Genomic DNA, 24728 nt, shown 5'->3' on the forward strand with positions numbered 1-24728 from the left:
CTAATTCATCCCTCAGAGACGTGGGGAACAAATCCACTTAGAAAGAAACCCACTAGAAGGAGATGGTGGCGATATATAATTTCAAAACACTTCCACTTAATCAGCCTGATATAATATCAAAATGGAAAATTTAAATATTGACATTTGATTTTAAAATGAAAAAGTGGCATTGGAAAATCTGCAAAAGAAAATGGAAACTCTCACGTGGAAAAACCCACATTGCATCTATCACATGTTGTGTTGGGTAAAAAACAGATTCAACTCCAGACTGGTAACTGACCACAGGAAGTGTAGAAATCACATCAGTTTCAGATTCAACTTCCTCATATTTCGATGTGTATGAATTAGAGGGACAATATCCTCAGCTGAGGATAAAAAACAGAAAGGAGCTCATCGCCTGCTGAGAAGACATCAGCTCTTGAGCACACAAATGTAAAATAAAAACCACATCAAACCTCAATATACCACCTCACTCTTTGTGGTGTATAATCCCCATGGCAACAGAACTGGCACCAAAGATCTGAAATGCAGTCAAAGAAATCAGCAGTCGACGTGAACATGTCGAGGATCAGAGATTTGTCTCTTGCCTGATGAATTGTTGTAATTTGGACATTTTTCAGTTTTCTCTAAGAAGTTAGTTAAACACAACCTGTTGATCAAGGTCCTTACAAAGAGCATTTTACACCAGTTCTCTGATCACTACACTGGTTGTCAGTGTCAGAGACAATTCTGTACATGGTTCCTAAGATACTTTCAGCCTCTGTGCTGCTCCCATCTGGAAAAAACTCCATGAAAATATCAGATTCAAGATGATGGGGTTTACGTTTAAACACAAATTGAAGATGCTGATGTGTTTGTCATGAATTTTGATAACATTTGCTGTTCCATTACCTCTGATTGCTTCTTTTAATTCTGTTTAAAGAATTGATAGTCATTACTCCTGTCTGCTCTCATCTGCTTTTACTCATATATATTTTGCAAAGCTGGTTTGTATTTGAATTTGTTTTCATGTCCTTGCTAGTGTTTGTGCGTTTGTTTTGCTTGGATCAAATTGTAAATCGCTTTGTCTTCTGCTTACGCATTTCTACATTTAGCTTTTACTTAATTGATATTTGTTATCTGTTTTAAACATGTAACATGTTATTTGTTCTTATTTGATTTTAGGCTGCCAACTTTACAATTATCCAGGAACCACAGATGGAAAATGACCCTTGATATGTGTTGTTATTAATATGAATAAGAATATCTTATATCTTGGAAATAAAAAGAATATCATCATATTCCTATTATTGATTTATCTCCATCCCATAACTTACTTTGAATGTGACTGTATAAATACATGTACCTTTCCAAAGAAACTGAGAAAACTCATGTAAATACAGACACACGTCATCAGACAACATCCCTCGGACGTGATAGTGTGCCTGCAGAATGAGGCTCAGAGTGAGACCTCCCTCCTGCCTCCTCCTCCTCTCTGATCGCTTTATTCATATAAAAATCTGCAAAACGTAATTTCTGCCCAATGCGCGCGCTCGAACGTGACATAATGGAACGTGCGTGCCTAGAAAAGCTGGAGGCTGTGCGCGCGGCCGAGCACTAGGTTCAGATCCAGCTCCGGAGACTGTCACCGCTTCGTGATATTTAATAATACCTGAGTTCAACAGGAGGTGTTTGACATTTGTTATGGGCAGGACTCCGCTGTGAGAACCACCTCACCCTCATCCCCATCACCCGGAGACAATGATGAAGAAGGACATGGGCCTGAGACTGGCGGAGGACGCAGACCTCAAGCCGCATCTCCGCGACGCCGAGAGCATCCTCAGCTCCCCGGACCTGGGGCTCCTGAAGCTGGCCTCGCCGGAGCTGGAGCGGCTGATCATCCAGTCCAACGGGATGGTCACCACGACGCCCACCAGCCCCCAGTTCCTCTTCCCGAAGACGGTGTCGGACGAGCAGGAGTTCGCCGAGGGCTTCGTGAAGGCGCTGGAGGATCTGCACAAGCAGAACCAGCTGAGCGGCGACGGGCAGAGCCAGAGCAGCAGCCTGGACCTGGGAGCCAACCTGGTCCCGGTCTCCCTCCAGCCGGACCTGCCGGTGTACACGAACCTCAACAGCTACGGCACCGGGCCGCTGGGAACCACCGTCAACTACACCACGGACACGGTCCCCTTCCCGCCGCCTCCGGCACATCACCTGGGGGCAGCGCCGCCGCAGCAGCAGCCGGAGCTGTCTCGGGTCCCGCCGCTGAAGGAGGAGCCTCAGACGGTCCCCGACGTCCAGAGCTTCGGGGAGAGTCCGCCGCTCTCCCCCATCGACATGGACTCACAGGACCACGGTAAAGCCGAGAGGAAGAGGCTCAGGAACCGGATCGCGGCCACCAAGTGCCGGCGGCGCAAACTGGAGCGGATCTCCAGGCTGGAGGACAAGGTGAAGTCTCTGAGGAACCACAACACCGACCTGGCGTCCACGGCGGACCTGCTCCGGGAGCAAGTGGCCCAGCTGAGGCACAAGGTCCTGAGCCACGTGAACAGCGGCTGTCAGCTGCTGCCACACGAGGTTCAGGTTCACTAGTCCGGGGGACGGAGCTGCCAGCACATAAGCTCCATGGACTCTTTGGTCCTCTACGTAGCCCTGATGTGAGCCCCTCAGGTGGGACACGAGCGCCAGGCCACGTAGGCGAACTGTACATTAATAACCGGCTGCTTTAAAACGCTCTTAACCGGCTTTAAAACGCGCTAAACACCGGGGGAACATGTGGTAAAACACAATTAAAAGATAATCACAATAACAATGAGACTGTCCTGTTGTATTCGGCTCATTTGGACAAGTTGTATTATCTTAATGAATAACCAGAATCCACATGTTTTATCTGACGCGTCCGCCTGGTGGCGTAAAAGAGTCAACATTGAGCATTGGTTTATTAAATAAAAAATAATATATTGGTTTATTGTACTCAATGCCGAAATAAAGAACATGTGCTGTTGACATGTGTTATGTACAAATTGCTGTTTTACCTAATATCTTTTTTTTACTGGGGAAGAAAGCAGCTTTAAATTGAGAGTTTTTTCAATGGAGTATGGCCATGGGGTTAACAGATGGGGGTGGGAAAGAGGCACTTAATGGGGGCTATGTGCTCAACTACAGTAACAGACTTTTTTTTTTCTTGTAAACATTTGTACAGACTGTCTTTTAAAGTCTTTGGACCAAGTAGAGTCACAATATTTCTATGAGAAGAATATGCATCGAGACCCTTGAGACCTTCATGTGTGAGGAACTGGCTGCGAGAAAGATGCATATGCAAACCCACACTTGTTATATAAGGGATAAATCCTCATATGTGACTTACATTTTTTCCGAAGGGAACATTTTTTGCATGTCGTTGACAAACTCGAATGTTGCCCACAGCCGGGTGTCGCCGGGCACAGCAAATCAGTGTTTATCATCTTCAACCTTTGCAGACACTTGTAATTATCTATTTTTACTCTTCTGTGTCCTACTTCAGTGTGTTTTCACTTCAGTAACCTTTTTGTTGCACTGACTGTTTGTGTCTAGCTCCAACTTACAGTCATTCGGCTTCGTGCCCCCTGTGTTCTGAATTCAATGCTGCTCGGCAATAAATATTGTTTCCATGTAATTTGGTGAATCTCTTGTGTTTGTATTCACATTGTTGAAGTATCTGTGTGCAGGAGTAAACCTGATATTAGTTATGCTAGTTATGGATATGCCCTAATTTGAGCATTGTATATTATTATTGTTATTGTTAATATATAAATACTATGTATTAATCAAAATGAGTGGAGTGAAGAATTGGTTTGGTCTGTTATAAGCCTCAAGGATAACATTAGAAATCAGTTTTTCTTTTAAAGTTACAATAAATTAGTATCAAGACAGTAATAAATAATTTAGTGGGTTCATGCTGCGTTTTGCTCATTGAATGGAGCCTGAATGAGGGAAGTCAGTGTTGTGTAATAACAAGGTTTGAGCTGCAGAGTTTCTACAGCGTGGCATCACCCTGGTGTCTCTCTCCCTCTGCTGGTTCATTGAGAAACTTGCAGAAGATTTGAACTCACCAGTGGTTTCAAGGCCATTGTTTTGTGAGAAAAGTGCAGTTTTATGATTTAGCTCCTCTGAAAGTTCTTGGAAATGAAGAATAGTCGCATTCCACGTGATGCATAGAATCCAGCTGAATGAATAAGTGCTACCAATGTAGTTTTATGGATTCTGCAATCAATATAATCGAATGTACTTCCACTACTTATTGAGTCTAATGTCTACACGTCTCTGTAGGGATGCTGAAGATCAGGGTTTGATGAGCATATTGATGATTGACCTTTCATTGATATTAGCCAGTGTCATCCACCAATGATGAGCCAGAGGTTCATACCAGCAAAATCTAATTTTCATATTAACACATTTTTGGATAATAGTAATGTAGGTATATATGAGACAGGAGTGTATTTATTTTAATACTATATCATTTTCCACCTAAGTAGATCTTTTAAGAGTATTATTTTTCACTTATTGTATTCTATAAGAATGAAAACACTGGAATAGTGATCCCCGATGTATTAAAGAACAATATTGCAGGAAGAAGGCCTCAGTCACAGATCAAAGCACAATTTCAAAAGTGAAGATTTTGTAAATTTTCGTGATCATTCCCATCATCCTCCTGACACCGGCTGACTATAGGAACTACATTTAATTTGCCTTTTAACACATTTATTATTTAGTACATGTGTTCAAAACATATGAGATTTTCTTTAATTTTTCACTTACTCCTCCTGTGAAGAGTGAAACATCTTGAGGTGGTTTGGACGAGAAGCATCTAAACATTTCCCTAAAAAATAAGATGTTTGGCTGCTATACCTTGATGACCCCGATCTTTCATAACTCCACAACAGTTTGTGTTTAAGGTCACTTCAGGATATTAGAAGTGAATGTAACACTATGGATTCTTATTTCAACAGGAACAAAATCTTGAAAATCCAGAGTCCACTGATTGTTAGCAACTTTTTTTTTTATTGTTTTACCACAAAGTACAGATAAAAACATCCACAGCAGATTCTCTCATCTTAACGGCCCAAACCGAGGAGGATTTGAAGAGGCAGTGATACCAGACCAAATAAAGTTCTATGTTTCTGCGTGCTAGTAGAAGATCTAACGTCGGCAACCTCTACCAAGCTGGGTGGCATTTCTTTTAGTGCAGACACTGTAGAGTGTGTGTATTGCTTCGTAACCGAGTGACACATTCATTCACAAGCAGGCCTATAGAAATGAATGCAGATACAGTACAACATGGCTCTTTTGGGGGCTTCGAGGTTTTTTACTGACTTTTTTTTTACTCTCCTTTTTTTTTGTAGATGTTGCAAGCCTGAGTTGATACAACACAATCCACACATATGACTCAAAGGTACAATATTTACAGATCTGGTGTATATAGAGAGGAAGACATATTAGATAGGAGAAGAGTTGAAAAGTTTGGATTTTACCGGGAAAGAAACAGTCACAACCAGTAAGAAGAAAAATATAAGCAGGGGAAAAAAATTAAAATCTGAAAAATAATTTCCCAGGGTTGTAAATTTTCAAACAATCACATTTGACTATCGAATCATTACTTTGTCTGGGGCCTCATTTCTCACACTTTAATATCCTTCTGTGGTTCCAGGTTTATTTTATGCTCCACTTGACAATTGCACCTCACATCAGTTAGACTTTTCTGATTCAGATTTAAGCTTGACCATAATTATGACTTCCAGAGTATCAGTCCATTGGTATTAATGCCTCATTTATCATCGTTGTTACTGCAAAACAAAATTCTAATTCAAAATTGCACTGCACACCAGCAAGCCGCGAGTAACAATAACAGAAAATGATTTCTAAACGAGTTCTTGTATTTCCACCAAACAGCACTTTTGTTGTTTTATTACCATCTAAACGTTTAAACCCGGATCCCGCATCTCATTCTGGTATTCTACTGCAACAACGGTGAGCTGCTTCGACAGGGATCTTTGGTGAAAGGGGAATGCAGGAATACCCTGGGAATCCAGTTTGAACTGTTGGAAACTGTAATAAAACAAGTGTGCAAATTCCTCCTGTTAATTTCTGAGGGCAAGGAGGGAAATCTGCATCCAGAGTGTCGACAGAATATTTTACTCCTGTGAGGACTCAGAACAAAGTGGTAGAAACTCAGCAGCTGTCTGGTCTGTGAACGTGCAGCCTCCAGTGGCGTCCATCATTCGCCTGGAGATAACATTACACACAAACAGACGAGTAAACGCAGGTCCACACAAAGAGGCCGCCAGTATCTAATGTAGCTGCTCTGTAATACTGATCCTGGAGACGTCTGACTATCATTTAGTTTGACAAATTTCTCTAATGTCCAGAGATAATATGATGTCTCTCAATTGCCCTCAAGAACATGTAAGTGAACATGAGCGAAACCTGAACTGCAAACGTACAACAGGCCTGAATCCATTCGGTGCAAATTAAGATTCAAAATCCAAACAGGTGCCGTGTATGTGAAATCCCGCCTGTCATTCTGGATCTAGACTGATGTTTGTAATTTATGCGACAGTAAGTTTGTGCCGTCAGTTTAATTTTTGCTCTCCGAGATCTTGAGGTCTCAGCATCAGGGGGACAAGTTAACTGGAGTTGTTCATAAAAGTGATTTTGATCTGGTTCTGGTACATTTAGACAGAAACTGCCATCGTTGTGGCAGATTCAGTGATGTTGAAACCAAGCCTGCACATCCCAGTGGCTGAATGGGCTAATATTTGTGGAACAGCCAACTCAGTTCTGGTGACTTTGTTTATCACGTGCCAGCTTATTCTCTCTGGGTGTTTTCTTTCGCTCCCTGGGATCAAACTGTTACATAAAAGGCAAAATACCCTAAACATTACCCAATATAACAACATTGTTTATATCCTCCAAACCCATTTCAGTACGTTTTAGAAAACATTAAAATGTCTGATAATAGTCCCCCTTGCTCCGTTCAAGTGTGAATAATTACTTCCACCAAGAAGGTTATATTTTCATTGGTGTCTGTTTGATTTATTTATTTAGCAGCATTACACAAAATTACAGAACAGATTTCCACGGAACTTAAAGGAAGGATGCAATATGGGTCAGGGAAGAACCCATTTCATTTTTGGTGCTGCTCCGGATCAGATCCAGGATATTTTCTTTCACATATGTAGCAGCATGTAGCATTGTTAGCAAGCACAAGTGAGCTGTGTCCCAGTGAAGGGTGAGGCCCTTAAATCTTTATATTATCTGTGACATCAGGAACAGTCAAATCAAAACATTTGCAACAACACTTGCCTTTGCCAGTTTTTAGGAGACTCACGACTCCTGATGTCACCTTCACCAAGTCTGGCCCATAAATACATTAATGATTGCAACAAAACGTTTCTCCACACGGCTCCCTCCTCTAATATTAGAGCCTTGCTAAGATGTTACTCTTCCTCAGCAGCAGGGCTGAAAATCCCACTGAAGTGGATTTGGAGGATGATAAACATGTTAGTTAATGTGTGACTTGTAATTCACACTCAAAGCGCCGCTCCACTACATTTTGCTCAGAAGGAAGTTTGAGTTTCTGACTTTGCAACCTCCCTGGGGAGCAGCATGAGATCAAACCGACAGGGAAAGGACACAATCCACACACATCTTTCAAACAAACCCTACAACATATACCTTTTTTATATTTGATACTATCCTCATTGAAGTTCATTCCTTTTAAAATTCATTTTCAGAAATGCATACCTGTAGATATTATATATTTATATATATATATTGCACAACATTAATATGTACATTTGAAATAAATATAATTAAATAAAATGTGTCTTCATGTTTTACTATTTTGACCTAGCTATATCTTGTTCATATTTTAAAATAATAAACGGGGCATCAGAATACAAAAAAAGTTTGCTGAAGAAATGTAAAAAAAAAATAAAAATAAAAGGCCAGATGGAGCTAAACACTACTCTTCCTAATACCTGCAGCATCCATGTTGAGATACAAGGTGAGGAAAAAAGTAACACAGATCCATGTATATATGATTCCATATGCATTCAGAATCATATAAGAAATATAACACGTTGGTATGGAGCAGCTTTCAGCTGAATCATCCCTCTAACATATAGGTAACTCGACTGTGACCTCATTGGTCCCCAAGGCTGACATTTCTCAAAACATTTGACTGACGTGAAACGAAGTACTGTAAACATGGGAAGGATTTAAATGGCACTCTGAGGACGGACGCCGTCAAATCCTTCTTGTTAAACCACACTGAGGAGCAGAGGGACAACGGAAAACAGGTCTGGAAACTGAAAGAACACAGGTTGCAAAGAGTCTGAAACACTTTGGTTTAACTGAACTTGCTTTGTTATCAGCCTGGTTCAGCACTGATCCAAAATAAGCCCCAACACCTTTTAGCTCCTGTATGCGGAGGAACCAGAAGCAAACACACCTCAAGCACTGGTCCACGAGAACCTCAGAGCGTTTCAGACATTTTTCAACCTGATTCTTGTGACTAGGAGCCAACGATCCTTACTGACATACAGAGAGAAGCAGGAAAGTAAGTGAAAAGGGTGATGGAGAATAGACCCGGGGCCTGGGATCCAGTTGAGGGAGAAGTAGAAGAAGGAGGAAGAGGAGGAGGAGGGAGGAGGGAGTAGTCAGCTTTAACATGCACAGTCCTGGTGAGGTGGAGCGGGCTGCTCTGTCAGCTGGGGCCCCTGTTTGGCCCCTGTGACAGCGGGATCTCCGGCGTCCAGGCTCTCAGACATCTTTTCACAGATGATGTCGACCAGGCGCTCGAAGGTCTGCTTCACATTGATGTTGTCCTTGGCACTGGCCTCGAAGAACTCAAAACCTGGAGGGGAAGGAGGGTAGGGGGGGGAGGGTCAGAGAGGTTTAAATAGTGTTAGATGGATACACCTGAATCTAATGATCAGATTCCTGTCAGCTGTATTTTGAGATTAAACTCACAGAAACTAATTTCCCTTTATCCTATGTGAGTTCAAGGCTTGAAATGGGCATGAGTGTGAATGTCAAAATACTCTGAGACTTTCCTAAACTTTCCATTCTGACATGGTATGAATACAGCATAACGATAAAAAATAGCCCATTTATTAGTTTAATATTTTTTGGGAAATACACGATTCAAGGTTCAAGAAATCAAGAAATCAAGATTTGGACAAGAATGTAACTCCTTGTAGCACCACACATTGTCATTCAAAGAATCGTGACAAACATGAGACGTTCATTCCCTGTTAAGTTTTGAGTCCTTCAGTAAACTCTGGCCAGTGTACACAACTGTGAGTCATGTATTTGTACAGTGTGTGTGTGTGTGTGTGTGTGTGTGTGTGTGTGTGTGTGTGTGTGTGTGTGTGTGTGTGTGTGTGCGCGCACTATAAACTCACCGAGGTGTTCCGACAGCTGCCGGCCTCTATCTCCGCCCACCACTCGTTCGTCCTCCATGTCACATTTGTTTCCTACCAGCAACACCTGAGCGTTGTCCCACGAGTACGTCTTAATCTGAGTGGACCTGGGAACCAACACACACACACACACACTCAGAGAGGAAACCCAGAGGCTGTGTCATCTCACTGCAGCTACTTCAAATAACTCTTTAAAAAGGCCCAAACAAGTTCTCGTACAATAGGAAAGACTAGAGAAAAATGAAAAGAGATTTACACATAAGAATATTCTCTCCTACTCATCATCTCATGACCCAACAGAATTTATCTTGCAACCCTGTGGGTGGGTACTTTGAGACGGAGAAATGACACCATGATGATCCTTTCCTTTTCTAAGATACAGAAAACAGAAGGTCGACTTGAGCTGAGCCAAAGTCCCGTCAGGAGCCAAAAAGGATAAAAGATAGTGATCACTGCAGCATCCGGTTCTCCGACAGACACAGAGCACTCGGACGCAGCGGACCATCAAAACAATATGTACTGAAACCTGAACTGGATCCTCTTCACTGTTCATCAAATCGGCAGTATCCTCTATTTCAAGCCTGGTGCTGATTATCTAGATATAACTTGATATGCATGCACGTGCACAAACACACAGGTAAATCTCCATGTTATCATTTGTCATGTGACCAAACCCCCCCCCCCACCAAGCCAGTTACGCACCAGTCCTGGACGGCGTTGAAGGACTCCTCGTTGGTGATGTCGTACATGAGGATGAAGCCCATGGCTCCTCGGTAGTAAGCCGTGGTGATGGTGCGGTAACGCTCCTGACCCGCCGTGTCCTGGAAAAGATGCAAGCAGCAGATTAAGGTGACAGTTTCATAAACTCTGGTGTCATGTCTCAGGATGAACTTTTAGATGTGGATAGTCTTAAAAAGGGGTGAAGAGTTTCGGATGTATCAATTACAAACACAGAACCATTTAGAGTGACAGTTAAAGTCTAGAGAACAATTGCTTCTCTACAATTGATGTCCGACATTGAAATAAAAACTGCGATTAAACAGCACTTTCTGTAAGATGATGAAAACAATAGAGCCTGCACTGCCGCTGGAGAGCTGTGGACCACTGCAGGGTAGAAATTAATAGAAAATTGCTGGATCAGCAAATGTGTTTGATGAAAACACTGTAAAATCTAAATCCAGCTTGTGTCAAATAAAACAAAAAAAATGTCTGTGCTATGAGTTTCTTTCTGAGGTTTCAGATATACCAGCTACTGTGACGAATGGCACACCAGTGATTTCCTTGTTTTATGTTAATGAATTTGGTTTGTAAGATGATAAAACACTGCATCTGCAGGGTAGAAAAACTAATGCCAAACCAAAACTTATTGGATGATTTCATATTTTTCTTTTTATCACTTTGTTTTGGGGTTTACAGCGCACCCTTAATTCTTAAAACGACTACCCTGAATTAATGATTATTTTCAGAGTTGTGAAACTAAACAGTAAGTGGACAGTTTAAAGGATATGATCTGAGGTGTTATTATCAGACCACATAGTTTGTGCATTACTTTGTTGTTCTGATTTATCTATAAGTGCTTTTTCTAGTTATTTAAAGTCTACAAATGTCCCAAGAGACAGGAGTTAGAACAACTTAGTGTCCAGCCATCATTTCAGAAATGTTGAGCCTGTCGATGAGTCATAGACAAACACACACTCTGAGGAACAGACATTATATTCAACATGTCAGACTGACACATTGTGCCCACGTGTTCCAGTAAAGCCACCGTATAAAAAACGGTCTCTGTTGGTTGTAAAATCTGCCAGTAGGTGACACTTCATCCGCCCCTGCTCTTGTCTTTATCTCTGTGGTGAGCTTTGCCAAAAGAGCCTCTTCCTCCCTCTCTCCCTCTCTCCCTCTCCTTGGCTACAGGCTCTGGTGAGGTTGAATTTCAGCGCTAAACCCTAATGAACGCTCAGGGAATTAAAGCTCAGTGCTTCTGATACCCAACACCCTGCATCTCCCTCCGAGCCGAGCAGCCTCAGGTTAAACAGCATCACTCCTCTGCTGTCAGGCTGGAGATCAGCAGAGGGAAAGAGACTGACACGCACACAAAGAATCTTTTCTTGGACCAATCGATGCATCTATTGACTCAAACACACATGATCGCTCACATCCTTCAGGTCACATATATAGCGTGTGGCATGTATTTTTAGCGTGTTGTAGCTCCGAACTTCACAGTCCATACTGTTGGTTGTAATGTTCTTTTTGACTGTAAGTAGCACCGAGTGGCATTACATAATGAACACATAAGAGCTCGAAAAAGAGTTGAGACCAAAATCTTGGCAGATGTTTAAATGTTTATCTCCCAGCAGGCAATCATTTAAAGTAGTTGTTTTGGGCTATTTTGGGGGAATTTGATGGACTTTTAAACCTCAACCAAGGCCCCTGAGTCCCCTTAAATTCAATCAAGCCACAATAAATTGAATAGATATGAATCCACTAAATAGGCCTGATCTTTTTCATTAAGATCCATGAATTATTTCCTGGGAAATCAGTAGAAATATCCTAATATTAAAGAAGGTAAATTATCCTATAAAAATAACTCAAGATTCATGCCCAAATTTGATGGGTCCTGTCTTGACCCATGTTCCATCCTCCAACCAAGTTTCATGGAAATCTGTTCAGTTGTTTTCACGTAATCCTGCTTACAATCCAAATAAGTCAACAATGGACACGGATGAAAACCTAAAGTAAAAAAATGAATCAGCACATTCATTGATAATGAAAACAAGCGAGAATCTCTCAGATATGAACAACAGCCATCTTGTGCATTTGGAGTCTGCAGTAGTGATCAGGGGATGGTGCCACTGTTTCGCAGTGCCACTAATATTTACGCCCTACCAATCATGAGTCAGTCTCAACTGTCAATCATAGGAAAAATGAGCAACGACCCAAAATGAGGTGGGATTTATAACCTATACTGCAGCCAGCCACCAGGGGGCAATTGAGATGGTTTGGCTTCACTTTTGTTGTCCATCTTTTGTCCTGTCATGTCGTCCATCTTTATACACACCATATGATCTCCACAGTAGTTAAATTTAAAACAAACACTGTCCGACCTTCAGTATTAGCTGTATGACAAACGGAGTGGGATTCACTATTGGACAAATTACATACACTTATTACATACACACACAAACACCACAGTGTCAAGTGTACATCACACAAATCTACATGAATGAGATTAACTACACACTGTAAGATAAATACACAGTGTATGTTGATTTCTGAGCCCATGACTCAAACCATTTTCATTTTTACTCCAATGGAGTCTCAGCTGAGATGTTGCAAGGTGGGGGATGGGGAATTTGTGTGTGTGTGTGTGTTTGTATGAATGTGTGTGTTGGGACTGTGTGTGTGTGTGTGAGTGTGTACAGGGAGGGGAGGAGAACTCTACTCTGGGAGATGTGTAGTAATGGGGGAGGGGGAGTGCAGCACCCAGCCGTTTGGTTTCCCATGTCCTGATTGGCTGATTGTGTCTTCTGTACCAGAGGCAAGACCTGACGAAGGCTGACAACAGAGGCAGCTGAGCACACACACACACACACACACACACACACACACACACACACACACACACACACACACACACACACACACACACACACACACACACACACACACACACACACACACACACACACACACACACACACACACACACACACACACACACACACACACACAGCCAGCTCGCCATCGCAGCCTGGCCTGCTGCGGAACATGTGGTGAAGGTGGAAATGATGTCACGGACTACGACATGACATGAGTGAAACACGAGGCTCACTTCACTGAGGGGAGCCTCAGCGCACTCGTCTCTACTCTTTGCTCTATGATTGTGTTTACTGTGAAGCCCTCAGGAGCCAAGCCTGGTGTTTACTCCTGAGGGCAAGTCACTGGAACTATGTTGTGCATCGTGCTCTTGTCATTTCTCATATTCTACTCTGTCAGCTGGAAAAGCAGTTTGTTCACTGGGATCTGAGGACAGGACAGGGGATACCTCTCTCTGGATATTGTATTCGCAGTATTATGAGAACCCATTCAAATGATTATGCTTATCCATATTTGTCAATCGAAAAATAAGGTTTTGTTTTAGAGATTCAAGTAACACCCAGAGGAAAGAAAAGACAAAAGCAGTTGGAAAATGGCAGAAGCTCAGGAAAAAAAATCAAATGCATAAACCAAATTATGCTATAACGCGGCAGCCAAACATACGACCAGCTGCAGATTAGAAACACAAGAATGTTTGTCTAACAAGCAGCTTGCAAACAACAGTGCAGTGAACCAGTGGGACAAGTTGCTTCTACAATGGCTCTAAAGCCACAGTATGAAGTTTATTTACATTATTTTGTGTCTTACTGCAAACAGACATTGTCAACAGTTGAGGTGACTGGGACGTTATGTGTTGATTTAAGTTAATGCGAGTTAACTGTAGTGAAATCGGAGGTGAAGCTGATTCAATCGTCATATTCATAAAAATGAGTAAAAGTTAATTAAAAGGTTTTTAGTTCACGGCTCAGTTGTCGCACTGTCGAACCTCACAGCCGACCAGGACCTTCTGCACAGAGATCTCATGTTGTCCCTGTGAGTGGTATTGGTTGTTTGTCTCTACACGTCAGCCCTGTGACTGGATGGATGGATATTTAATTAAATACCAAAAATCCGGACCTCTTACCCAGATCTGTAATTTGATCCTCTTGTCGTTCCTGTAGATCGTCTTCACCTTGAAGTCGATGCCCACGGTGCTGACAAAGGCCGGTGTGAAGGAATCATCGGCGTAGCGGAACAAGAAGGAGGTTTTGCCCACGCTGCTGTTTCCGATGATGAGGATCTTGAACATATAGTCAAAGTTTTGGTCCGAAGACTCCTTCTGCCCGTAGGTTGCTGTTGCCGAGGCCATCTACGGAGGAAGATTAAAACGTTACTCAAATAACTGCTGTGACCTCTAAATGTGGCAGAGCTCTATAATGGTTAATGGTGACCTATCCTGGAAATACCAAATTTGAATTTCCTGTTTGATCCCCTCCCGACACACTCTTTAGAACAAGGTTTCATGGTAATTTGATCGGCTTGATATTTGATTAATTATTTCAGTTGATGTGATGCTTTCACCTTTCACCATAGGGTAGTAAACTGAATATCACTGGACTCTGAACTGAATAAAAAGCTATTTGACTGCATCTCATTGGTCGATAGGAAACCACACCAGATGTTTTTCACAACATCTTACAATCAGAATTATTAATTGAGCACATAATCAATGAATAAGGCGTGTAAAGTGGCATGGATGTTGTTATTGATGGTAAATGGAGCCACAAACTGAGGTCATAGCTCGCAGGACGCAAGGACAGTGAGGACGTAGGGACACATGTAGGCTATACATGGGAAGTGCTGTGAGTGTCTTCACATAAAAACTAATTAATAATACTGTATATAGACAGAAAACGAATGTCTTTCCGTGAACATTTAGCTGATTCCCTCAGTATCACCATATAAAAAATTAACATTTCATCTTTACATGAATAGAACATGAAATCTGTTTGCATTTATGTTTCTCACAAATTAGTTGTATATAAACATTGTTTCCAGGAGACAGGGTTTCCTGGACTGGTTGCTAGCAAAGGCAGCGCTCGGAATTAATGAGCAAACAACACACGCATTAGTCAAATTAAACCCGGTCTCACACAGAAAAGGTCATTCAAGACAAAAAAAAAAGATGAGATTCTATCAACATCTGTTAAACAAAAGGATAACAAATGATGAGTCAGGCTTGAGCATTGCACATTTGCTTTATGGTAATTAATCAATGCGACGTATTGCGATGTCAGGGGAAAAGCAGAGAACCCATCTGAGTTTCCTCCATTTGGTGAAACGTTGGAGGCAAATGGCTCAATCTGTCACAATCAGCTGGGGATGGGAATAATGTGCAGAGGAGAGCAAGCAGCTGCAGCACAAGCACCAAGCTGAGGCTAGTTTGATCAATTGAAGGAGTTAAATATTCACCAGCTGGACGTGTTTTAAAAGTAAATATCTCTGTGAAGATAACATCAGTTACTGTCTTAACAGGGTTACTGTGTCCAGCTATGTTCTGCTCTGCCAGTGCATCATCTCAGATGTTTCTTTTCCCCATGTTTCTGATCAGCAATAGTCAAACTGGTGTTGCCGTTCAGTGGAGGCAGACCAGTCAGTCCATGTCCGGAGTGACGTGGCACCTGGAGTGCTGAGACTCAGGTAGAGCTGCAGGTACTCGATCTCTTGTTCTGCAATCACCTGGTTAACGTTGTTGGTATATGAATCCCAAGCTAACAGCTAAAGTTACAGCTCAGAGAAGAATGGAGAGAAAGACGTATCCTGACATCTACACCCACACTGACACCACTAAGAAGTAAGAATGTGACTCTGGTAACCTACACACTCATGAACAACTGTGGCAGGTGGTTTAATCTAGGTTATAACCAGGACAAGTATCTGTTATTCTCTGCAGTTTGTTTCAATACCATAAACATGGATTAACAGGGGATTAACGATCTGTGTTTACTCTCAGACTCAAACACAAATGTTTTTCAATTTGCTCTGAGTTCATGTTAGCAGGGCTTCCAACACACACAGCATGGAAAGCAGGCCAGTGTGCGCTCCAGTGCAAGTCCATCAAGAATTAAACACTCAACACTACCCTTCTCCAACACTACCCTGCTCTCCTGATGACTCTCCTTCACCGGGGCAGTGAGATAAAGGGCCAGAAAATGATCACCATCCTCGTGTGTAGGCCAGGTAGCTTTAAACATTTGAGGAATAAGGTGTATGTGGCGTATTGAAAAATAATCTTTTTCCCCTTTAAATGTCTGTGTGAAAAATAGACTGAAGTGTCTTTCTGAGAGAGACTTCAGTTTTATTGACCTTGTACATTGTGTTAACTCGCACACGGACAAAATGTACGACTTTCATTGGATTAATCGACCTGTTGTGTCCCGGATGCTCACACTGAATGTAAACACTAAACTCCCAGTCACCTTTATGCATTGATAATTCCAATACAAGAGAAAAGCACTTTGTGCACCTTTATGAACAGAAACAACAACTGCAGAAAGATGGGAAAAGGACAATATGGTTTCTGTTTTGCAGTAAAGAGAATCTGAGCTACAGTCAGTTAGTGTCAAATAGTTCATATAATATAATAATAGTAACACCAGCCTGCTACAGTTTACAAGGGACATGTAGAAAATCTGAAAAAAGCGTGCACATCCAAACTTGATAAGTGCAAAATGCAACGAAAACCAAAAGACCAGAAGTGTCTGCAGTGAGGTTCCCAGGTAACATTTCAGGCACAGACCCTTCTTCAAACTTAGAACATCCCCAATTTCTGACAATCACTCTGATCATCCAACAGCCACATTGTTAATCATTTGATTCAACCTAATTCTAAAATAAGTTGGGTTCATTTAATTTGTGACAAACCATAAGCTGCTTGACTCCCAACACTTGCGGTTCTGTAGCCGTACAAGTCATCACTGAGGATACAAGACCTAAAATAATTCAGGAGACCTTGTTGACTCTTAAGAGCAATGACTTGAGCCCACTAGACTTTGACTCCATACACCCTGCTCTATATTTAGACTATTATCTCGACTCGGCAGCGGTGGAACACTAGAACTCTCGGGGAATAAAGCACAAACAAAACAAGCGCACCCTCCTCCTCACAGCTCCGGCCTATCGGTTTACATGAAGAAATGGAGAGATGCTCGCTAAATAATAAAGAAGCTCCGACCCTTCCTCAACACATTCATGCTTTGCTACGGAACGATGCTGAGAAGACTTAAAGCTTCCACAACATGTGTGACAGTTTACAGAACAGCAAAAAACTGTTTATAAAGAAAACCGGGGAGAGGAAAAATCATGGAGCCAGAAATGACTGACAATATTGTTTTTATAGTTTCTGGTCTAATTTGTGCAACTAGGATTTTTATTTTCATCTTTTTAATCTTAGAACATCAGAATATGCTGCAGCAGCATGGTTGTCAATCTCCATTTAGTTGATGGTAACTTCAGCTCTGCCTGTGACGTCAAGAATAATCTGCAGCCTGGAGCTGCTGTGTTTACTTCAAGAGACGACATGATTTACAGAGAAGATTTTACACCATTAAATAATTAAATTCCTAAAGAAGAAATACATATCGTCAAAGATGGATGTAAAATGAAATGTTAGATTGGATTCACTGATCATTTTTTACTTTTTATATATTGTGTTTGAAGAAGTTTTTTACATATAGACTATGGATATTTAATGCTATTTATTTTTTAAATGAACACAGACCTCCAGCTTTAAGAGTGTACAGTGATACTGAACAGACTTGTAGCCAAATTTAAGCAGAAACAAGCAGGAAGTGAAGCTGGCTGGAGAACAGGGCTCACAGGACATTATCAGTGTCTGTTGATAAGTTGTATATCGAAGCAGAACAGAGATTTGAAAGGATATAAATGCATTGTTAGTCTTTCATCACCAAAAATTCGAGGACAAGGATCCACAGATGTAAACTAACTCCTATTAAAGCAGGGGATCAGCATTTTAAGGCCAAATTTCATATTCTGTGTTAAACATGACCAATTCGGACACAAGTGCCTTTGTTAATTTCAAGTCGGCACAGTTATCATTTTCCAATTCAGCATCCATGTTGTTTGAACAGCAAATTGCCCCTGTGTGAGCGCAGTTGTTCTTAAAATGAGTAGAGGTCATGTGCATTTTTAGCACATTGCTATCTTGAATCAGTGTCGAGCGATGGCTCCATTGACCAACAACAACCTGGTCTGAAGTCAGTGGTGTCTGCGTACACAAGTACACAATGTGCAATCACTCCGTCACACACACTGCGAAGCAGTATTGATAAATGAAAGCGGTGGATTATTTGATCAATCGTGTCAGTACACTGCAGCGCTGTTTCCTCTGCTGGGATGTGTGTTCCTTACTACCTGGCAAATCCATTATAACTGAAATACCAATCCACCAAGGTGCAAATGTACGTGGCTTTAAAAGTAACGGGAGCTGGCACTTTGATTGGTTTATGGAACATTACTCCCAAAACCCACCAATGATTAAATAGAAGCGTATACAACCTTTTTAACCGGGCTACTGCTGAAGCAATACTTTTTCCCCCCATTTCCAGCATTTCTGCTCTGGTTTTATGTACAAATTGAAAATGCCCATACTCATTCATCTCCCAGGGTGCTGAGCTGCAGCCGTAATCATGTAGAAACAGTCACACAGTAGGATGCCTCAACGGTCTTCACTTATTATTTATAATTTCATTCATCCAACATTTGATCAAAATGCTATAAAATGCTACATATATATATATAATCAGTGTCATGGAAAGATTTAAAAATAACTTAAAAAGAAACAATGACACAAATTACTAATGATATCCATCTATATGTAACCTATATGTAAATTCTTTATTTAGCAGCACGAACCACAACAAATCTAAAAATGCAACACGGACTGTTTCTCTGGCTCTGACTCCAGCAAAGCCACTGGAAGCGAGATCACACTTGATCACAGCCAGTGTCTGGTGTTCGATTTCCACTCTGGCCAGCTTTATTAAAAATGTATCTACTTGTGTTACCGCTGCACCAAATTGCCTACTCAGCTCGGCAGCGACTTCTGCCCGTCGATGATTTTCTTTGGGCTGAGTCAGCGGTGTTACAGTGAGTCAGACCTGGCTTTAGACTTAGAAAACAGTTAAAGCCTTACGGTCTAGATTGTACTCTTCCTGTAAACCTTTTGATAACATTTGCTTCTACGTCAGTGCAAATTTAACCTATAACTTTCCTTGAGCTGATTCTGGACCAAAAAGTTAGTTTACCACCTACAAAAAAAAGGAAAGCATGCAACAGTTATTTATAGCAGCGATTAGAGGACATGACAAATTAGCAGCCACTGTTTGGAAGTCTGGATCTTGTCAAACACTTCCACAGGCCTTTGTTGGCATTCAGAAGAGGGTGTTCAGTGTCGGCTGTACGCGGCGAGATTACTGCAGCCTTTCCTCTGCGTCTCAGCGATTAGCTGAGGAGAACAGAGTTGGCTTAACCTTCACTAAACACTAATTTGATACAGAAGCTTACGAACCGAGGCCCCTGTGCTTAATCTCAAAGTAATTAACAAATTCTCATTATGCACATGTCCTCCAGGCCGCAGGATGCTACTGCTGCTGCTTTCATTTGTCCATCCTTCCTTTTTGTTGCTGAATGTGCAGCCTCATGATCGTGCTCCTCCGCAGGGATCAATGCAGCCTCATCTTCATCATCATTATGAAGTCAAGATTTACATCCATCTATTATCTAGGGTTGTGGGGGGTGGGCTGCTGCCAATCCGAGGTGACATTAGGGGAGGAGGGGTGCAGCTTCAACAAGTCACCAGGGTAAGCATGCACAGACATACAATCATTCGCTCACATTCACACCTACAGTCAATTTACATTGTCCCATTATCCTAACCCCAATCTGCAGGTCTTTGGACTGTGGGAGGACGCCTGAGTTTGAGGGGAGAAAACCAGGAACCATCATTGTTTACAGTAATCCGTCCAGTAGTTTTTGTGTAATCCTGCCAACTAACAGACAAATGCAAATGAAAACATAATCTCCTTGGTGGAGGTAAATATCTCTAAATATATCTCTAAAATGTAATTTCAGCTAACAGTTTGACACTAAATTACACCGATTGCCATTCAGGTCATGTCATAATTCCAGTCTATTATTATTTTTGTCTTATGGCCTGAATCCCAGTGTGTTTTACATTCTGAAAAAATATCTCAAATATTTAAATCATTTTACTGTCAGTACTTCTCCTGCATTCAAGGAACCATAGAATAAAAGACTAAAACACTCGCAAATGGTTTGACAAGCAGTATCAGGGCAGTGAGACGAGGCTGAATGTCAGGTGGAACAAACTGCACAATGGGCACTGCCAGTAGCTGCTGAGGAACATTCATCTCCTCTGTCATGGAGGGGGAAGGGGAGATGGAGGAAGAGGAGGAGGGGCGTGCCTTTATCAGGACTGGTATATTTGGGGCTTTGAGTTTTACAGTGAAATCCACGTCCCTCATCCAGGTTACTGCTGTTGATTATAGTTCTGCGTGATGGGACTTGACTCGGTTGTCCAAACGTCTAAGGTCACATTAAGCTGAGTGTTCGTTCGAGCCTTGGTTCTCATGCTGGGGGGATTCTGATGGTGAGATTTCAATACAAGACCAGAAAAACGTGCATTATTACAAATATTTTACATATAATGATTTCATTAGGACAACACTATGGTAGAAAACCTTTGGGATTCTGCTCTGTTACAATAATCTTAATCAGCAACATGCAGCTCAACATCTTTCTGCTTCACTCTGGATCTCACGAATCATTCTTAGTCCTTCACTTCACTGTCTGGATTTTCAAACCATCAAACAAGAGGGAGAATCTGAATTTCTTAAATCCTGATTTAATCATGACTAAGGGCTGAGACTTTCAGTGCTGGACAATGACATCATCAAGCTCCTCTAAACCTGTCACCTAAAGGAGATTGACGAGCTACAGGAGGCTGAATTGATCCCGAGCTAAGTGCTGCTGCGATCTGCGAGTCGGGCCCATTTAATCAGTGTTGGCTGGCTTCCTGCAGACTCACAGCTAATCTCCAGCTGATCCCAGATCTCCCAAACACCTTCCAGCTCAGAGACGGTTACTGAGACACCTGCTGAGGTGACTGACAGAGGCACAACAACAGCAACACCACCTGATCCCATCGTAGAGAAAAGGGCATCTTCAAGTTTCACTTCATGCTGGACACTGCTTTGGACCTGAGTGCTGGAACACCTGGAATTATCACCCTGTTGCCACAAGAAGATCCAGGGGTTTGAACCAGGCCCAGCGCTCTGGTGTAAAGCTTCACTTCACGTCCAGTTGGAGCATTTTTGTCCGAATTTGAAAGTCTGTTCGACTCATTTCAGCTTTTCCTACATTTACTGATGAGTCTTACCAAGCGACAGTCGGAGACAACAATTACCTGTTATTGGCCATGTGTCTCTCAGAAAACCTCCAAGAAATTCTCTCTCCTCTCTACATATAAAAAAGTGATCTGACCTAAACTGGTAAACACATTGCAGGGGGAAAGCTACAAGAATGAAATTCAGCATTAGTTTTAAATGAAAATGATAAATCTTCACAATCAAACACTTGTTTCTACATCTGCTGTACATCTTTGCAGTGTAGTCAAGTGATAGTGGAGTTTTGGGAAGTGATACCGATACCAATATAAGGGTGTAAACATTTCTGATACCGCTATATAAGCCCCCCCAAAAAAATATGTAAAATAATTGGGTTAGGGTTAGACAAGAAATGGAAATGATCCTTTATTATTACAGTTTAACCATAATTGTCATGACTATTAGTAAAAACAAACACAAATTAAGCCAAATATAAAGAAGTCTAATTAAGAAACTAATTTTAATGTAAAATATAAACATGAATGCATGTTTTCTGCATTTTTTTGTTCTGTAAAATAAAATTTCATATCAATGAATATTGGCAAACATAAATGCAGATGCCAATATATCGTTATATTAATTATCAGCTAACCGATAAATCCCTCAGGCTCGAATGTACAGCTATTTTATGATATAGTTTTAAATGTCATGTCTGCACCAGCGAAGAGGCTGATAAAAGTAAATCAATTTAGTCCTGGAGGGATATCGCTGTTGTTCCAGAGTGAAGTCAGCAGGCAGTTGACCTCTGACCTCACTGACAAACTGCTGGCCTTTGCAGCTTTCCTCTCTGCCAGCTGGCTTGATCTCTTTCTAGGAAAAATAAAGTAGAAGCCTATTCACTGTTTTTGATGCTAAAATGTAAAAACAAGTATCGAGTATTATAGACTGGTTCCATTTTTATAAATCTAGACACTAAAACTGGACCACTGAAACCTGGTCAAATGAATTAACAAAAATCTAAAAAAATAACTAAACAACAGAGGAGATGTAGATTGATGTCACTAACACGGCGGTGATGTTACGCTGCTTCCAGGTTGCCTGAGACGGCAATTTTCCCCCCTTTTTGCTCCAATCACGTGTCTGTTTCTTGGAAGCGTGGGGATGCAGATGAGGAGGGTACGCTAAAAATAGCATCTCTTCATCTTTCTTTCCTCCAAAGCAAATAGAGAGCAGAGAGGGGAGCAGCCAGGATGAGGGAGATGTGTTTAGCGCTGGAGTCTGCAGGTGAATTCAGGACCTTTGTCTGTTCGTAAAGCAGTTTAAAATATTTGTCTGCTATTTGATCATTTATATACCAGCTGTATGTGGTATACGTGTTTCTTCTTAAGAGCCTGCTTCAATTATTAATGCAGTTTTTGCCCAAAAGCTGCTGACAGATAATGTGTTGTGCTTATAATATCTATTCTTTGAATTCTCCGATGAAAATCTCTCGATAAACAGTCTGTAATGTAACAAAGGGCTTCGACCCATATAGTCTCGGTTGGATCCTGGTTGGTACTGTGGCAGTTCGTCACAGGCGACGTGGACATCCACGTGTTTTTTTTAAAGAGAAACAGCAGTTGCGTCACTCCTGCCCTCGGGTCTGACTACCAGTACCTTTCCTGACAGCAGAGGAAGAGCAGATGTGCCCTGCAGACTGTGAGCTCATCACATTCGGACTGTTTGAATACGATGAAACATCTTCACGGACGTGGACAGATTATGGGGAAATTGGCCCCTGAGCACAGACCAATCAAAGGGCCCTCAAATCTTCCCAAACAGGATCCCTGGTGCACAGTTGCAAAGTGGGTGTTTCATTTTGTTTTTATCTTGCATCTTTTTGTTGTAATTTGGAGTCTCTTTGTAGTTCTCTTGAATCTCTTGAGATTCTTTGTAATAGTTGTTTGTCTATAAACTGAACCCTGTGGCATTCAAACAATAAATATAGTCACTGCACATAGAGGTTTTTGCCCAGGCCCCTACCCCCACTGGACCCCTTGGGCTCCTGAGCCTTCGCCCAACAACCCCGTTTGGACATTTGTGTATATTTGCAGGTTCAAAGGAAATTAACTGAAGCACCAGAACCTCCACCTATAGCTTAAATATTGGTGATTGAAAGCACACACACACACACACACACACACACACACACACACACACACACACACACACACACACACACACACACACACACACACACACACACACACACACACACACACACACACACACACACACACACACCAGTTTCATAATCCACAAATTCGGCACAAAAACAACATCCACTAATGAAGCTAACATTTAATTCAGCAGGAGGTTTAATATGTTGAATATTTTTTCCCTTCAGCTCATCTCTGCGGTATAAATATGTATTTTGGCCACTCCCAACACAAAGGGGTCAATTTACAGCCGTTTCTCGGGGTTTTTCTTCCCCTGCTCTGAACTGTGCTGTTGCGGTAAAGCGAGCACACACACTCAAGGCAATTCAGTTGAGAGCACAAAGCAAGATTATTTTTTACCACAGGAAGACCACATATCCTGCATGTGGTGCAAAATAACATGCTACACTGACACAATATTCCTATGATCATCCTAATATTCAGACTGATGGTAAAGCTACAGTATTCAGTGGTGAACTGAGGGTATTTCATTATAATAATCATGAATGAACATTATTAGAAAACGTCTGATAATTTAAGAAATTTATGACAAAAAAAATAACACGATTACTCTCCTCTGGTTTTCTTTATGAATGGATAACAGGGTTTGAATGGTTTTCTGCTGTTCCACTTCCAAACCCGGTTTATTTGTTCCTGGTTTAATTTCAACCATCGGACGGTGTGAAACGCCTTTTCCTGCAGGACAGGCCCCGAGTCCACCCAGAGATCCACTAAACCAGCAGCAGCCTGCACATGCATCCACACGGAGAACACGATCAAACGTGCACCTTACACATCTGGGACGGTTTCACGGTTTTCACGATGAAAACTGCTGCTCTCAAGCAGAATATTAGAGGTTCTTCAATCGGAAATCCTTCATTTGATATTTCAGTATCAAGTAAAAGATAAATACAGGATACAATTGACTGTATATATGTAGACGTGTGTTTTATATCTCTGTGCAATAATGCAATAAATGAATAAAGACCAAATTCTCACCTTTATAGATTTCTATCTGACTGCTATCCACCGCGTCCAGCACCCGCACAAACACCACCACAGTCAAGTTAGAAAGGTTTTAAACTGCG

General features: G+C 41.6%; 2 protein-coding genes across 2 annotated transcripts; one reads left to right on the forward strand and one right to left on the reverse strand.

Annotated features, from left to right (window-relative positions):
* Positions 1-1488: 1488 nt before the first annotated feature.
* Positions 1489-3634, forward strand: LOC118120614 (transcription factor JunD). The gene has a single exon (XM_035175717.2). The coding sequence runs from the start codon at positions 1741-1743 to the stop codon at positions 2569-2571; it is 831 nt and encodes a 276-aa protein (XP_035031608.1). The 5' UTR covers positions 1489-1740; the 3' UTR covers positions 2572-3634.
* Positions 3635-4996: 1362 nt separating this feature from the next.
* On the reverse strand, positions 4997-24728 carry rab3ab (RAB3A, member RAS oncogene family, b). The gene is made up of 5 exons (XM_035177425.2): positions 24640-24728; positions 14161-14385; positions 10146-10264; positions 9426-9550; positions 4997-8875 (listed from the first exon to the last, which is right to left on the reverse strand). The coding sequence occupies exons 2-5, from the start codon at positions 14383-14385 to the stop codon at positions 8685-8687; spliced, it is 660 nt and encodes a 219-aa protein (XP_035033316.1). The 5' UTR covers positions 24640-24728; the 3' UTR covers positions 4997-8684.

This window comes from Hippoglossus stenolepis, chromosome 14 (assembly GCF_022539355.2).
Source record: "Hippoglossus stenolepis isolate QCI-W04-F060 chromosome 14, HSTE1.2, whole genome shotgun sequence".
In the NCBI taxonomy this organism is placed as follows: Eukaryota; Metazoa; Chordata; class Actinopteri; order Pleuronectiformes; family Pleuronectidae; genus Hippoglossus; species Hippoglossus stenolepis.

Bases quoted from the DNA above. Each gene is read 5' to 3' on its own strand.
- LOC118120614 (XM_035175717.2), top strand. From the start codon at position 1,741: ATGATGAAGAAGGACATGGGCCTGAGACTGGCGGAGGACGCAGACCTC.
- rab3ab (XM_035177425.2), bottom strand. From the start codon at position 14,385: ATGGCCTCGGCAACAGCAACCTACGGGCAGAAGGAGTCTTCGGACCAA. The intron at 9,551-10,145 runs GTGCGTAACTGG...GTTGGTTCCCAG, and splicing joins TTCAACGCCGTCCAGGACTG to GTCCACTCAGATTAAGACGT. The intron at 8,876-9,425 runs GTGAGTTTATAG...CTTCCCCTCCAG, and splicing joins GCAGCTGTCGGAACACCTCG to GTTTTGAGTTCTTCGAGGCC.